Source organism: Aspergillus bombycis (genome assembly GCF_001792695.1).
Source record: "Aspergillus bombycis strain NRRL26010 chromosome Unknown contig00004, whole genome shotgun sequence".
Lineage (NCBI taxonomy): Eukaryota > Fungi > Ascomycota > Eurotiomycetes > Eurotiales > Aspergillaceae > Aspergillus > Aspergillus bombycis.
Window position 1 is genome coordinate 555,219 of NW_019170006.1, and position 15,650 is coordinate 570,868.

General features: G+C 49.8%; 6 protein-coding genes across 6 annotated transcripts; 3 read left to right on the top strand and 3 right to left on the bottom strand.

Moving 5' to 3' along the window:
• Nucleotides 1-391: 391 nt before the first annotated feature.
• On the top strand, nucleotides 392-1,944 carry ABOM_001217 (putative Snf1 kinase complex beta-subunit Gal83; the record flags this gene model as incomplete). The annotated part of the gene is made up of 3 exons (XM_022528347.1): nucleotides 392-1,116; nucleotides 1,186-1,837; nucleotides 1,897-1,944. The coding sequence occupies 3 exons, from the start codon at nucleotides 392-394 to the stop codon at nucleotides 1,942-1,944; spliced, it is 1,425 nt and encodes a 474-aa protein (XP_022394021.1).
• A 784-nt stretch (nucleotides 1,945-2,728) lies between these two features.
• On the bottom strand, nucleotides 2,729-3,911 carry kae1 (O-sialoglycoprotein endopeptidase; the record flags this gene model as incomplete). The annotated part of the gene is made up of 2 exons (XM_022528348.1): nucleotides 2,729-3,453; nucleotides 3,560-3,911. The coding sequence occupies 2 exons, from the start codon at nucleotides 3,909-3,911 to the stop codon at nucleotides 2,729-2,731; spliced, it is 1,077 nt and encodes a 358-aa protein (XP_022393959.1).
• Nucleotides 3,912-4,454: 543 nt separating this feature from the next.
• On the top strand, nucleotides 4,455-6,126 carry ABOM_001219 (ribosomal lysine N-methyltransferase; the record flags this gene model as incomplete). Its single annotated transcript, XM_022528349.1, has 4 exons — nucleotides 4,455-4,605; nucleotides 4,712-5,304; nucleotides 5,352-5,585; nucleotides 5,647-6,126. 4 exons carry the CDS (start codon nucleotides 4,455-4,457, stop codon nucleotides 6,124-6,126), a joined length of 1,458 nt encoding a protein of 485 aa, XP_022393957.1.
• Nucleotides 6,127-6,568: 442 nt separating this feature from the next.
• On the bottom strand, nucleotides 6,569-8,525 carry ABOM_001220 (enhancer of polycomb-like protein 1; the record flags this gene model as incomplete). The annotated part of the gene is made up of 4 exons (XM_022528350.1): nucleotides 6,569-7,348; nucleotides 7,402-7,698; nucleotides 7,764-8,246; nucleotides 8,385-8,525. 4 exons carry the CDS (start codon nucleotides 8,523-8,525, stop codon nucleotides 6,569-6,571), a joined length of 1,701 nt encoding a protein of 566 aa, XP_022394005.1.
• A 534-nt stretch (nucleotides 8,526-9,059) lies between these two features.
• cnaB (calcineurin regulatory subunit B) lies at nucleotides 9,060-9,898 on the top strand (the record flags this gene model as incomplete). Its single annotated transcript, XM_022528351.1, has 5 exons — nucleotides 9,060-9,168; nucleotides 9,235-9,287; nucleotides 9,344-9,417; nucleotides 9,479-9,813; nucleotides 9,888-9,898. 5 exons carry the CDS (start codon nucleotides 9,060-9,062, stop codon nucleotides 9,896-9,898), a joined length of 582 nt encoding a protein of 193 aa, XP_022394006.1.
• A 2,564-nt stretch (nucleotides 9,899-12,462) lies between these two features.
• Nucleotides 12,463-14,305, bottom strand: ABOM_001222 (uncharacterized protein; the record flags this gene model as incomplete). Its single annotated transcript, XM_022528352.1, has 4 exons — nucleotides 12,463-12,551; nucleotides 12,620-12,886; nucleotides 13,071-14,017; nucleotides 14,289-14,305. Coding segments are annotated over 4 exons (1,320 nt in total), but the record flags the coding sequence as incomplete, so codon positions are not given.
• Between the last annotated feature and the right edge of the window lie 1,345 nt (nucleotides 14,306-15,650).

Sequence of the window (15,650 nt, forward strand, 5' to 3'; positions counted from 1 at the left end):
TTCTTGGTACTATAACTGCAGCCGACTTCCGGTGATCGGAGATAACTGCCGACCATCCGGGGGGAGCCCTAAGCCCTAATTGGCAAGTTGGCCCAGACTTTGGGGTCGCCGACATCGACATCATCGCTACTTCACTCGAGGTTCAGCTCCGTTTTTACTTGGACTGTATTTACATTTCCAGTACCGTTTGGACTCTAAATCACGCCTGATATTTTTCCGGGGCCTTCTAGTTTGCTTTGCCAGTCTGTGTTCCCCCCATTGCCGGTCGAGGACCGCGGTCTGATGCTAGCGACCCGATCTACATAACGTCCATCTCGTCTCGACTTCCTTCCGCTCCTCCCCCTCGTTCATCTATATCTGTCCCCCACGTCTTCGTTTTTCTCCGCCTGTAATGGGTAATAACCCTTCCAAAGGCCCCGCCGGAGATGCCCCGTCGACTTCGGGCCACTCGACCCATGCGGGTTCTACGGGTGACAAGAAAGTAACTCGTCGGCCGTCGCTCAATGCTCCATCAGGCACAGCAAAAGCCACTGCCGCGGATCCCTCTGCCTCCAAAGAGACTGCAACTGGCCATTCAGCTTCGCAAAATCAGGCATCGATTCAACAGCGTCTTCAATCGCGCAATGCTCCAGACTCAGCGACGCGGCATGCGACTGAGACTAAGAAAACAGACTCTCACCACAAAGAAATACCCTCCCCCGATCCATCAAACCCCGTCCAGGTGCCAACTTCCCGAACTAGCGCTAGGCATGATCACTATACATCCGTAGCGCCTTCCGGTCCACCTCACAATGCCTACTACAGCGCATCTGCACATCTCCAGCGGCCACCTCGATTGCCTCTACCGATTGGTGATGCCATGGCGACGCCAGGCTCACCTTACATGGGGTCACCTCCCTCGGATCGATTACTCGATGGACAGGCAGGTCAGGGAGATTCGAATTTAGGCCATACCGCCGTTGAAGATGAAGAAGTATTGGAAGAGCTGGAGCCGTATACAAGCAGTGGTGTAGGCAGGCCTGTTCCCACAATTATAGAATGGACTGCTCCTGGCGACAAGGTTTATGTCACCGGAACTTTTGTCAACTGGGAGAAAAAGTTTCGTCTACACAGAAGGTATGCAATGCTATTGGTAATATCCGTTTCCATCGCCTGTTATTGGGCCCGCAAGACCACATCATTTAGCCTCTATGAAGCTCCACCGCTAACGCAACACAAACTAAGCAGTGAAAGTAACCCGGGTGTTATGTCAACCAGGTTAAATCTCCGCCCTGGAACCCACCACTTAAAATTCATCGTAGACGGCGAGATGCGCGCGGCAGACAGTCTTCCCACTGCAGTAGACTTTACCAATCATCTCGTTAATTACATCGAAATAAGCGCCGACGACACTAATCGGTCACGAAGCGGGAGCGATAAAACATCTCAAAGCAACGTTCCTCCCGGAGTCCACCCTCCGCAAGTCCTGCCCACCCGAGTTGGGTCTGAGCAGGTTGGATCCGGATCAGCCGTTGAAGATCAACCGGACGAGCTGGAAGAGATCCCCCAAGGAGACTTCCGTCGTATAATCCCGCAGTTCCTTGTTGACTTGGACAGAGAAGATGAAACACAAGAGAGCCCAGCTTACCAACAAGCTGTCAATGTGATTGGCGATGCACCTACGCCGCCAAGTCTACCCCTGTTCCTAGGGAAGTCGATATTAAACGGCACTACGCCGATGAAGGACGATAGCAGCGTACTGAATTATCCCAACCATACGGTTCTGAATCATCTGGCGACAAGCAGTATCAAAAATGGTGTTCTTGCTACCAGTGCAACAACCAGATACAAGCGCAAGGTAAGTCACTACAATCGAACAATCTCTGGTGGCTAGGTTACTAAGACGTGCAACCACAGTACGTAACGACAATTTTGTACAAGCCAACAGGGGATATCGCGGGATAGACATAAACACACAAGACATCGCTGCATATCCCCTGTTCGGTCAGGAGCGGTACATTACTCCTTAGTTAGACAAGACCTTGTTAATCGTTCTTCGCCTAATGAATCTCTGCTGGCTCCGTGCTCCAATTTGTGTTTGAAACACCCGAGGAATGTTTTCCAACAAATTCAATATATCCTTGGACTAAATGTCTGTCCACGACTATGGGATGTCTCCCCTTTTTAACCCCGTTTTCTTTTACCGACAAACGCAAATACATCGAGGCCAAGCATATAGCCTTTTAAGTACTTGGTAATGGGCTGAATATTCGGCAGGAGTTGTTTGACTACCCATTGCATTGAAGGCGCTCTGAATCACCATTCCTTCCGGAGTTTCTTGGGTTGCATCATTAGCGATAAGAACTTTGACAACATGTCTTGGCTTTTGCCTTTCTGCTCGTCATACGACTGTGTCGTATGTGCATCAATGCTACTTGGTCATGCCTCAAATGCCTAATGTATGCTAGCATTGATCAGGTCCAATACGGTCTAGAGTGATACTGGGTCATCTATGAATTACATACCATTACTTCGCCCTGGATCATTGTCTGAGGAGAAAGCCGGTGCTCCCATAGTAATCTATAATCTTCAAATACAAGTCCAACAACACTATACTGCAATTCCTGCATTACAGCGGGCTCCATGGCCACGGAAAGAAGCGGTAAAACACGTGGACATCAACATCTTCATGGTACTTCGTAAGTCTGTTTTATTCAGCAAATGGGGATGCAATAGATAAACCGGCAGATCAATCCCTCCACTTTACAAACACATCATCCGTTCGGAACCGTTGCGTACATGTGGAGTCCTTCAACGGGGTGCGGAATCCAGTCGAGTATGCGAGCAAGCCAGCCTGCGCGATCATGATTCCATTATCGATACAGAATCTTTCATCTGTGGCGTGGACGCTACCTCCGCGGTCGCGGGCCATGATCCCCATCATTTCCTGTAACCTCTCGTTACACCCGACACCACCGACAATCAGAACCTCTTTGGAGCCGACGTGCGCCATTGCGCGTTCCGTTGTTTCAACAAGCATAGAGAAGATAGTCTCTTGGAGTGAGAAGCACAAGTCCGCACGGGTGGGGTTTCCATTGCCATCAGCATCAGATAGAGGGGTATCGCTTTCATCGTCCTTCCTTTCGCCACCTAGTCCATATGTCGCGGCCAGACCATCCACTGCGGCTAAGATACCAGAGAAGGAGCAATCCATCCCCTTTACAGTGTATGGTAGATCAACTAATTGCTTGCCCTTTTTGGCCAATTGTTCAATATTATATCCCGGGGCCGGGTCATTGGAGATGTGTAGCGTTCGTGCGAACCGGTCCAAGCAGTTACCAACTGCAATATCAAGAGTTTCGCCGAAGATCCGGTACCTTTGTGAGCTATATGCGATTACTTGTGTGTTTCCTCCGGAGACATAGAGTACAACTGGATTGGTAGAGCCTGTGATGAGTCTACCCATTTCAATATCTATGTAACGTTAACGCCATGGGCACCAAAGAAGTATGTAACAGGTTTATGCACGAGCGAGAACTAGAAGAAGCGGTATAACAATAGGCATTAGGGCTATACATACGTCCGACACAATGATTTACACCGACCAATTCCTTGCCCCATAGTAGGCTCAGCATCCGAGCCGCAACCGCAACGCTCTGGAGGGGAGCTCCCATGCCAGGGCCCTTGGTGAAACAAATACAATCCACATCCTGGACGGAAACACGAGCTTCCTTAAGCGCTTTTTTCACTAGCTTTACCACCCACGAACGATGATGTCTAGCGGTGTCTTTGGGGAGGAAACCCTCACCCGGGGGAGAGACATAGGTGTGACGGATGTTCGCGAGTACCTGCGGGGGTTTGCCATTATCAGGATGCAGCATGATGCCCACGCCAAGCTTGTTGGCGGAGCCCTCCAGGCCGATAGCGATCATGATCGAGGGGGTGAATTAAATCGAACAGTAATTTCTAAATATCAAAGGAAACCCAAAGCAGAACAGAACTGTGTGGAGGGGGTTTACAATGAGGCAATTCGTTTCTTTGATATGAATGAGCCAGTACGGAGGGGCAAAATTGATCTTTTTTTTTATCAGCAACGTTATCGATTGGTGCGCTTGATGGGCGGTAATATCCGCTGCAGCGTTTATCCGACGGTATACATCCAGCGGTACGGGCGAACTAAGTCTACTATGGAACTACGTACTAAACTACAAGCTCACCCACCCTCCCCCCAAAACCAACCCACTTAGTGACTGTCCCTTCACACACACACACAACGGTGGACGATTCACTTCGTCGCTCATCCTATTCTCTCTAGCGTTCTCTCGATCCTCTGATCTTACTTTCTGTCTCTCCTTTGACTGTTCCTTTTCTCCGTATGCCCGAGAAAGAGTGGGGCTCTCTCTCGTTCTTGTATTCTCGTTTTTCTTTGGTGTGCTCTTCTACCTACTCCACTACTCTTCCTCGTCAAAGACACCATGTCGTCCACAATCCATTTTCTCGATCCGGCGAATTTCCAGTCTCAGTCCGACGAGTTTCTCTCTTGGCTGTCTGGTAAGCCTGGGGTGAAGGTTAACCCTAAGATTTGCCTCGCTGATTTGAGATCCAGAGCGGCGGGCAGAGGTGTCGGTACGTGATCATTCCAAGAAGAATTTCGCCCATTTCCATTTTCCGCCGCTCCCTAAATCGTATTTCGTGGAATCCCATCTCTGATAGAAACACGTCAATGTACTAGTGGCGCAATCCGATATTGCCGAAGGTGAAGAACTTTTTACGATTCCCCGCGAACACGTCCTTTCAACTCAGAATTCAAACTTGAAGGATCTGCTCCCCCAGGATGTGGAGGAGCTGGGGCCATGGCTGTCCCTTATGCTGGTCATGATCTACGAGTATCTTCTCGGTGATAAATCGGCCTGGTCATCATACTTCAAGGTCCTTCCTCGAAAATTTGATACCCTAATGTTCTGGTCGCCTTCAGAGCTCCATGAGCTTCAGGGCAGCGCAATCGTTGATAGAATTGGCAAAGAAGGCGCGGAAGAATCCATTCTTGAAATGATTGCTCCTATTGTGAGAGCGAATCCATCCCTCTTTCCGCCGGTGGATGGTCTAGCATCGTATGATGGCGATGCTGGCACTCAAGCCCTCTTGAACCTCGCTCATATGATGGGATCTCTTATCATGGCTTACGCCTTCGATATTGAGAAGCCCGAAGATGAGGATAATGAAGGAGATGATGAAAGCGGATATATGACTGATGACGAGGAACAATTGTCCAAGGGCATGGTTCCCTTGGCAGATTTGCTGAACGCCGATGCAGACCAGAATAATGTGAGTGCTCCCCCTTCGCGTTTAGCAAGTCATGGGCGCTCATTCAGATGAAGGCTCGTCTTTTCCAAGAAGAGAACGGTCTTGTAATGAAGGCTATTAAGCCTATTAGTGTAGGGGCTGAGATTTTCAATGACTACGGAGAGATCCCCCGTGCGGACCTTCTGAGGAGGTACGGCTATGTGACCGATAACTATGCTCCTTACGATGTAGTTGAGCTGTCACTGGAGCTTATCTGCCAGGCCGCGGGCCTTGAAAATGCTGATATTGAGAACCAACCTGCGGTATATGCTCTCATTCTCGTTTTATAACCTCCTGAGATACAGTGCTGATCAGCGGTTGTAGCTCCAATTCCTTGAGGACTTGGAAGTCCTTGATGACGGTTATGACATTCCGAGACTGTTAGACGATGATTTGGCAGGTGTTCTTCCAGACGAACTGATCCTGTTGACTAAGACGCTGTGCATGTCGAGTGACGAGCTGAAGCAGCAAGTTTCAAAGAACAGACCCCCAAAGCCCTCGTTTGGTCGCGAGGAAGTAACGCTTTTGTTAAAGGCTGTTCAATCGAAGCAAGCCCAGTACACAACGAGTCTTGCACAGGACAAAGAACTGCTGGCGCAATTGAACCAGTTGGAGGCTACAACCCCCTTGGAAGACTCTGCACGACGACAAAAAATGGCAATCCAGGTTCGGATTGGGGAGAAGGAAATCCTGCAAGCTTTGTCCGATATGCTCATCGCTAACTCAGAGGGAAGCACGACCTCAAAGCGAGCCGCCAACGGCGACAGTGATGCCTCGAGGAGAACAAAGGCCCAGAGGACTTGATCCACCGATCTGCAAGGCGTTGTATATTCTGCATGGATAAGAAAAGTTTCTCTTTTGTTACAAGTGATATTAATTGTTATTTTTTTTTTTTCGTTGCTGACCTCATAGCTTCGCTATCCGTACAAGTCTCTATCGACTGATCATCTGGGAGAATAAAAGAAAAGAGAGAAACAATATGTACGCTAACATGGCATAATCCCAGGGTCAGGTCATGAAAAAGCATCCGTCTGCGACATTATCCTGAAATTTTCGAAAACGTCGCGGCGTTCAGGCAACTGATGTTAAAAAGGGTGTTGAAAACAAAGACAGCTTGAAGCGTCGGGAGTAAAACTACAGTGGGGGTTGAAAAATGGGGAAGAAAGAGCAACGCCTGCCAAATGCAACATATGGGTGTGGGAAATTAAGAAGATTTGAGTGAGGGGGTAGAAGAACAGAGTCCAGCTCAAGTCTCAGGTGTGGGGGCAATGGCACCAGGCCCAGGGTTGGATCCCACGGTTTGCCCCGGATTGTTGGCCGTTTGGTCAGCTTGCAATCGCCGCTGTGCTTGAGCCTGAGCCTGGGCTTGCGCCTGCGCATGCGCCTGAGCTGCTGCCGCGGCTTGGTCTCGAGCCTTCGACATCATGATGGCTCGGTGCTGCATGATGTGGATGTCAAACTGGTCTCGTTCAAAGTCGAGCTCTTCGTCTGAATCTTCCTGATCATACTTGAAGCGATCGGCCTTCCAGGGATCCAGCTCCACTCTACAACGCGAAACAAGGTTTCGACGATCGATAAACAAACGACCACCACGCCCGATGCGTCGCCTAAACGAGGGCATCCTGCTGGTATCGTCGCTCATCACCATGGTTTGAGGTGCTAGCTTGTCTCGGAGAGACAGTGAACCTGGGTTATCTAAGGTCGTGTCCATCATGTTCTCAGAAGAGTCTGAGGATGGTGGTGTCGGCAACTGGGCAGTGATTGCCGGGCGGAAAGCAGCCTGGAAAGTCCTCTCAGGCGATGGCGAGAGGGGCGCCCTTGTGAAGTCTACATAGCCCTCGTTCCATTTGATATGCTTGGCGATGTTCTGATTGATATCGCGCAGAATTTCGTTTTCTTTTTCTGCCTGGACATCCTCCAATAACTGCAAGTCCTCCGCAGCCTGGGTGCCAGCCTTTGGCGGCATCCGGAGCTGAGGGACCGCCGGTCGCTGCACAGCTGGTGCTTCGGCTGGCTTCTTCTTGGGCTATTACTGATCAGTATCCGAACGATGCAGAAGCGAGCAAACGCGAGTCTTACCTTCTGGTTGATGAGATCCTCATCATCGTCCTTGAGATTGAGTTTCCTCTTCATCTCCTTGACTTCGGATCGTTGCAAGAACACTTGCCGTTCAATGGCAAGCATCTCCTTCCTCGCCAGCTCCCGCTGACGCACCAGAGCGACTAATTGCCGAGCATCCTCCAGCTCCTTCCTCAGGCGCCTCAGCTTATCGGCACTCTGAGCATCTCTGCCCCGAGTCTTGCGAATCTGACGGACTTCGCGTCTACGGAAACAGACATAGGGATCTGTGTCATCGGTTTCTTGCCCGGTCTCGAACTGTATGGACATGTCAGCGTGGCTGTCTTCGCCATTCTCATGTGGGCCACAGGAAAGGAATTTACCTTAAGGCTCGGCATGAGTGACCGGTTTCCGGCGTCAGTCCTCGTTGACTTCCAATGCTCATATACGTCCTTGGCGAATCGCTTTACGCTTTCCTCTACGGCTGCATCCATCGCATCCTGGATTTCGGCAAAGCTCAGGACCGGCGGATTGTCTACAGCTGCAAACGGCTGCTTTGTCTGCGCCGTCTCCTCGAAGAAGTGCATAACTTCTTCGAATTGGTCCTCGGTGCACCGGTCAGCGGCATCCCGCTTTGCGTTCATGATCTTGAGGAATACATCATCCTCTTCGGTCATGTTATACGGGCATCCGCAACAGTCCTCCACAGTGGAGGAGAAGCGGATGTACGTCGCAGGTTGCGAGAAGAGAGGAGGGTAGAGCTCGTCATATCGAAGACTACTGAGAACGGTCTCTGGGGTCGGGATATGGGCCTCATTTACTTTTCCTTGGGCACTAGCATTTATGGCAGCTTGAAGATGGAATTCCTGTAGAAAGCCGCGTTAGCAGACCCTGTTTTGCGGCTTCTTGGCTACGATGCGAAATTTTCACGATGGGTGGACGTCGGGATGATATCACGTGATATGTGCAGGGATGGGCTAAAATTAGACGGGGAGACAACGTACCGACTCCTCGGCCTTCTCAACACCGGTTTCAACCTGTTGTAGGGCATTTTGGACCTCTTCTTCGATGGCATCAATGTCATGCTCCCTGACTATGGGAATAGAGGCTTTGGAGGTGAGCTTTTTAGGGCGCGTCCTCCCCATTCCCCCGTACCTAGTCATGCGAACTTTGGGAGCACAAAAATGGCAAGGACCATGGGCCGAGGGGGATAAAATTAGTATGATTCGATAGGCCTGGTCATGCGAGATCACGTAGTCGTAATTTTGTGATGAGATCTGATGGGAGTGGGAAGATATCGACGATTGAAATCTCGTAGTAACCGCGCTGGCGGATGAGTTGACGTTGCAATGTCACCCGCCGGTCGCCTGTTTTGGAGCGCGCACGGCCTCAGGGGTTCGCTTGCCTGTCCGTTTCCGGTTAGTGCGGGGCTGGCCGATATCAAATTGTCTTGAACGGGTGCTCGTTGGCATGCCATCATTGTTGCGATCACCGCATCATTACCTTCCACAATCCACCGATCTCCGGCTCGATTTCTACCCTGGTACTGCTTGTCCTTTGTATTTCTCTCTAGTTAATGCACTTGTCGCCCGTATTCCGCCCTCTCTCACCACGCCCCCTATATTCTCCCCGACCGCGTACCCGAACGTTCACCCCAGCAGCCGACCACCAACAACATCATGGAACATTCCTCCGCACCCAATAATGCCGCCCTGTACGATGCGCGGAGGCGGAGGGGCTCGGTTGGAACGTCACAACTCTTTGACAACATCGTCTCCGCTTCCAACTGTGGGTTCAATGCTCTCGTACTCTTCGTCTTTCTGCCATGTCACTGACGCGTCCATCTCCGAACAGTCGACAGAGATGAGGTTGACCGACTCCGCAAGCGATTCATGAAACTGGATAAGGTTCGATACGGTCGTGAAGCGTAAAGAAGGCGCGCATACTCATTCTTATCCAACAGGACAGCTCGGGTACGATTGATCGCGATGAATTTCTCTCCCTTCCCCAGGTGTCATCCAACCCGCTGGCAACGAGGTACGCATGGGGTTATCCATATGGAGGTATACAATGAACGGTCTAGCTCACTTCATTAAAGAATGATCGCGATCTTCGACGAAGACGGTGGCGGTGACGTCGACTTCCAAGAATTCGTTTCGGGTCTGTCGGCCTTCTCGTCTAAGGGTAACAAGGAAGAAAAGCTTCGCTTCGCATTCAAGGTCTACGATATCGATCGCGACGGATACATCTCGAACGGAGAACTGTTCATCGTACTAAAGATGATGGTGGGAAACAACCTGAAAGATGTGCAGCTACAGCAGATCGTCGACAAGACCATCATGGAAGCGGATAAGGACCAAGATGGAAAGATCAGCTTCGAGGAGTTTACGGATATGGTGGAGAATACGGATGTCAGCTTGAGTATGACACTGAGTACGTGTTCCCCTGCTTTCCTTTTTCCTTGCCGAGAGGCTTTTGTGAAGCGATGAAGCTGACCGTTTTTGTAGGCCAAATTTAAGCGTCGGAGGATGGGTTTGTTTTAGTTTCTTGTTCTTTGTTATCAACCTCGCCGGCACGTGTTGGTCGATTGGATCTCGTCGACATGATATGATAATGATAGCGATGACGACTTGTAGTTTAAGACATGCTACGTGCATAGTACAGATACAGACAACGATGGATATAGTTCAAGACCACCAAAGATTCCTACATGAATTGTCCCTCTTTTCGGCTTGGGGTACTTTTTGACTGGCATATCAGATTTATATCGCGCCAAATGGATCAAACCGACTCCACTTTTTTTTTACTTTGCAAGTCCTAGAAGAACGACCGGTCATTCGCTGCAAGCAAAGTAAATAGTGGAGTCTTCCCCATGGATACACTCCAATCGTAATGGATTCCAATCGATCCACTACCCCCAAGATTCCAGCAAAAGTAAATTAAATTAGAGATCGAAGCGAACGATGGTACTTTTGCCTCCACTGAAAATGGTGGTACATTTCTACTACGTAGTAGTTAGTTTATAGTTAATACATCCTTGCAGTCCCCCAACCCAAACAGTGAAGAGCTCCCAATCAAAAAAAAGTCGACCTGCGAAAAATACAACAGGCCTCAACCTAGTAGTGTGTTCCCATCACCTCACGGAACGACTACTAAGTAGAGGCCGTCACATCCCTCTACATTAGACGCATTCCCAAAGATCTCCCCATATATAGTTTCGACATATCACATAATGGGCATCGGGGGATGTCTTCGCCCGCCCCCGCCCCCCCTGGGCTTTCGGCTTGTCGCGGCGCCACGCTACTCGTCCTAGTGGCTATGCGAACCCAGGAGATCGGATGGACAACTCGGGGGCTGTTCCTCTCCTGTGGGCTATTCTGGGGGTTTTCGGTGTCTAGTTGGAGGTTTGTTGGTATGAACAGTACACCCAGTACTGAGTATGACGGTGTATACGGTGGTATCTTCCAAAATCAATATATCAAAGCCTCTGATACTAGTATAGTATCCCGGTTGGGCAGAAGCGCCAAGGTGCGGGTTCCGATTAACAAGGTGGAAGGATTATTCCAAGGCAATACAACCATCACGCGAAAGAAAGATACACAGGAAGATCGACACCTCCACGTGGATGTGGTCAATAGCAGGAAGACGACTACGTACTATCCCAGACCCGACGCGTGGGTACTAGTACTACTAGTAGTTCGGCCGGAGGATCTGGAAATTAAATTGGGTGTGGCTGGTTCAGTTGAAGTGGCGTTGGCTGCGGCGACGTAGATTGAATAGGAAATAGTTGCGCAAATGGATTACGGAGTACCTCGCCCTCCCGGAGAAGCTGATCGGTATGGAGATCTAGTAGTTTGGGGATGAGAGAGAGAGAGAGTCTCATGGACATGGCATGGCGCAGATGACGATCGCGGGATCCTTCGCTCAATAGTTTGGCGATCTGAGTTCATTAGCTACTGTACCGCCCGCTCGGGACGAACTCCTGAGATTACCTTTTCGGTGACGGCGTCGATTTTAACTGATTGGCTATGGTTATAGGATATGGAGTACAGTTGTCAGAGGCGCTACTACGTAAATCGTCTGGTGAGGTGGCAATTTTATCTATCGAAGGTGGAGAGGGAAAGGAATGGGTTATAGACCAGTTGGTGCTTGTGCATTGCCCGGGGGGGGGGGGGGGGGTTCTTGGGCGTTCACTATGTCTAATGGGTGCTAATTAGCACCGGAGTAATGCCCTTTCTCCGTGAATAGGTAGGCGGGAGGGGCTTCAAAGAGGTCACTCTGATAGGGCGAACGAGGAATACCCTGGATTTACCAGCAATGTTGAAGAAGTCTATGATAATCGAAAATCGAGTTGAGAGTTAGGGCTAGATTCAGGATTGCCGGTTACGGGAAGCCCGACCAGAAGCAGCGCATCACAAACAAAGAATCTTGTCTACGAAGTTTTGGTATCTCAAGTGAATGGCTCTCTCTCTCTCTCTCTCCTTTTCTTTTCTTTTGTTTGTGTGTCTTCAGGCATTAAAAGTAGTCCGCCTGGTGGACTGTAGGAAAATCCAATCCGTTCTATAGCATAGCTCCGTATTTAACCATAACAATCGAAGTGCTCCGATGCCAACCTTTTACACCAATCATAATGCAAACCCGTGGTATATATGTACATCCAATCAAACACCGTGCCAGAAAGACCCGGAACTCCTTATTTCTTTTCTTTTCGTTCATTCATCCTTCGCCTTCAGAGTCCTGGGGGAATGAGTGCATCCCGCAGGCCATGAAGAGCGCGAGTGGTGGGGCATTCGCGATCGGGAATTCCAAATAGCCCCGAGTGAAAAAATAATAGTGTGGACCTCATGAATCGCATTCATCTCGATTCCGCCACATGAAAAGGGAAGGGAAGGCGACGCGACGTCGAAAAAGATCGACAAAGGGCCGGCGCATGCAGGTATCACCGAAAAGTCAATCTAGCAGTCGATAGCTCGGGATGGTCGCCGACCTTCCAGGGCCTAATTTAGGCCCTGCGTTAGATCGTACTAGGCGCAGCGCGTCATTACAGCCTCCATTATAGCCCGGCAGGAAGGATCCTCACGATCGAGGTCCAGCAATAGCAGGCGCAGTGCTCATGTGGGCGCGAAGCACCTCCGGTAGGCTTTCATAGAGATCAAGACATTGGCCCAAGACTGGACATTCACTATTAGCAAATCTAGACATATCCTAACAGTCAAGCGACCGACTGAGGACTTCTTACCACCAAGGATCTCCTCTTCCCAGATTCCCATCTGATAGTCCACTAAGCCAAACTGTTCCACGCGATCGCACAGCTGGATCAGCTCCTTGCCTAAAGCATCCATCACATCATCATTCAGGAGAGTGGCATGTGGCGGCTGGCGATGGGTTCGCAGCATGTCTTGCAACATGTCCTTCTGTTTTTGACACACCGCCAGCCAGCAAAGATTGAAATCATTCCAGAGTTGCAGTCGGTCGGTATAGACCACTTGATCATCGCGGAGAATGCCTACTTATCCAGCCCGCCCCGGATGCTCAGATTAGCCTTTACAGTTCTCTCAATGTGGTTTGAAGGAGGTGTAAGGATCGGAATAAGATAAATCCCAGATCTAGATAATGGAAAGGGAAAAGGAAAGGGAAAGGTTGGAACGCGAGTCCGGCGAGAGAGAGAGAGGAAGTTTGTATGTACCTACCAAGATCCCGGGCATTGGTCACAAGCCACTCGGAGATTTCCAAAAGGGATCGACTGGCCTCCTCCAATCGGCCAGTGCGCGCATTGTCCAAAGTACCTCGCAGCGCGCGTTGAAACTGACCGTATGCATCCGTCAAGGTCGTTGGCTCCGATACGAGCTGGGACGAGGCTTGTTGCGGTTGCTGCTGTGACGATGACAAGTCAAAGCGTCCGGCTGTTCCCCCGGGAGGCATGTCGGTCATGGTTGTGGGAAAGGGCTGGGAGCCGGTTGGGCGTCCAATGGGACCTGGCTGGTTATAAGTAGGGACAGAGGTTAGGTAAGGCACACCGACAGTCGGAACACCAGTCGGTTCGTTTGGAGGGAAATACTGTGGAACGGGAAATTGACCGGAGAGGTCATCGATGGTTGCAGACGGCCGGGCTGAGTATGGTGTCACGACCTCATAAGGGGCCTGCGCAGGACCCTGCGGGCTGATGCCGTAGACCATCTCGGGCTCATAGGGAGGAGCGAAGGGCTGTTGTAGTTGGTGTTGCTGCGGTTGCGGTTGGCGCTGTTGTTGGTCGCGCAATGACGGGTACGGTTGCAATTCGTCCCCCTGCAACGAACCGCCATGAAAGGTCGGGTCTGTGTATCCATAGTCCAAGTACGTCGGCATTCGTGGCCGTCCCGCTGCTTGTGACAGTGCATCTCCACGTGCTGATTGTAAGCCGGATTGTCTGTATCGGTCCGTTCCTGCAACTGCACGACGGGACATTCCCGGCCTTGTCGCAAAGCGAGGTTGATCATACTGCTTCATGCGCCGGGTATCACCATCCATACCACCCAACCGGTCCCACAGAGAGTCCCTGCACGGTGGATCGACGTCAAGGGACCAATGCGCCGGAGGGGAAAGGGGAGGGCTCGCGTACAATGCCAGCTTGGCGGGAGGTGAAGGAACGGATTTGCGCCTTGTTCTTGGTTGTATCAATCCTGTGTCTCTTGTCTCTTCTTGAGATTTTTTTTTTTCTTTTTTGTCTTTTTGATTTTTCTTTCCTTCCCTCGTCTTGCTTCTTTTTCCCGCTTTCAGGGGGGAGTTTTTTCTTATTAACCCAACAAGGATCGAGATCTAAGCCAACCAACCTCGCCAGTTAAGCGCGCAAAGGTCTCACGGTCTCACGGTCTCACTTTGTACAAGAACTCGGTTACTACCAGCGCACACTCAAGTCTAGACACCGTCACAAGGAAAAGTCAGCCATCGATGGACTTCGCAGAGGGAGACAAATGAATAAGAAACCTGCGCAGGGGAACAAGGGAAAGATTTAAACTACTTGCGCACCTTGCAGGGTATCAAACTCAAACGAACGCCAACGGCAAATGCGCGGACAAATTAAACTCGGGGCGCACAACAACTCTTGAAGAGAAATCTATGGAGATAGAAAGAAGAGGAACCTTGGGTAGGACTCTGATCAACGAAAAGGGGGTAAGAAAAATTAGAGGGGGGTTGTTTTTTTTTTTTGTAAAAAAAAAGAAGAAGAAAAATAAATACAATCCAAAGTGTTCCAGATAAGAAGAAAGGTTTATGGGTTCGGGATTGCTTCTAGCAAAGACCGTCAGATCCAATAACTTATGCTCCGAATTGCAGCCCAAATTTCTATTGGGAAACAATCATCACCAACAAGGAAGAGGGGAGAGTGGGGGAACCTGAAGGGCATGGATGGGAGTCTCCGATTACTTATACGGCCCTCCCCCAACCTGACCGCTGGGAGAATCCAGTTTGTTCTCCAGGGAAATTATCCAGAGACACTGCGGCTGGACGATCAACTCGCCGGGATCGAGGGCAAGCAGACAATGGCACGCGGAGGCGTCAGTATCATCTTCTCGTCCAACTCGTTTTACGCGGTGTGTGGATTCCTCGCGGGGAGAGTCTCTAAACGGAAATTAAAATACATAAAAAAATAATTATAAATAATCAATTCAAAAAAAAAAAAAAAAAAAGCAAGGAAAGAAGAAAGAGGAAAGAGGAAAGAGGGGGCCTTTCTCATCCAGGAAGCTAAAGAAAAAGAAAAGCAAATAATAGAAAGGAAAGAAAAAAAAGAAAATCCTAGCTTGGAGGGGGAGGGAAATTAAGTGAGTGTGTGAGGAAAGAAAAAGAAAAGAAGCCTAAAATGGACTCCAAATGCGAGTGACTGACTGGGAATTTCATTTTTCTTTTCTTTTCTTTTCTTTTCTTTTTTTTTTCCTTTCCTTCGCCTTAGTCTCCAAGCGTCATCATGGGACTCACGGTATGAGCTTCATTTTAGTGCCTCGGATGGTATAGGATCTCTCATGTCCTTTCTCATCACATCGAATGCCCCTCTGCCGACTGGGGCAACCGGATCTCTTTCCCATTTCCCCTGATCGTTCATTATTTTTGACGGGCCATTCAGCTGGAAAGTGGTGGATATAGCACATCCATCGGCGTCTCCACCTCATGCACTATGTTTCTCACCAGCATCATCATTACGAAAGTGTACGAGGTACAGCCCGGGAATTTTCTTAAAAAAAAAGAAATAAGTGAGGGAAAAAAAAGCCTAATGCCTTTCCACATGGGCAGGAAGGCGG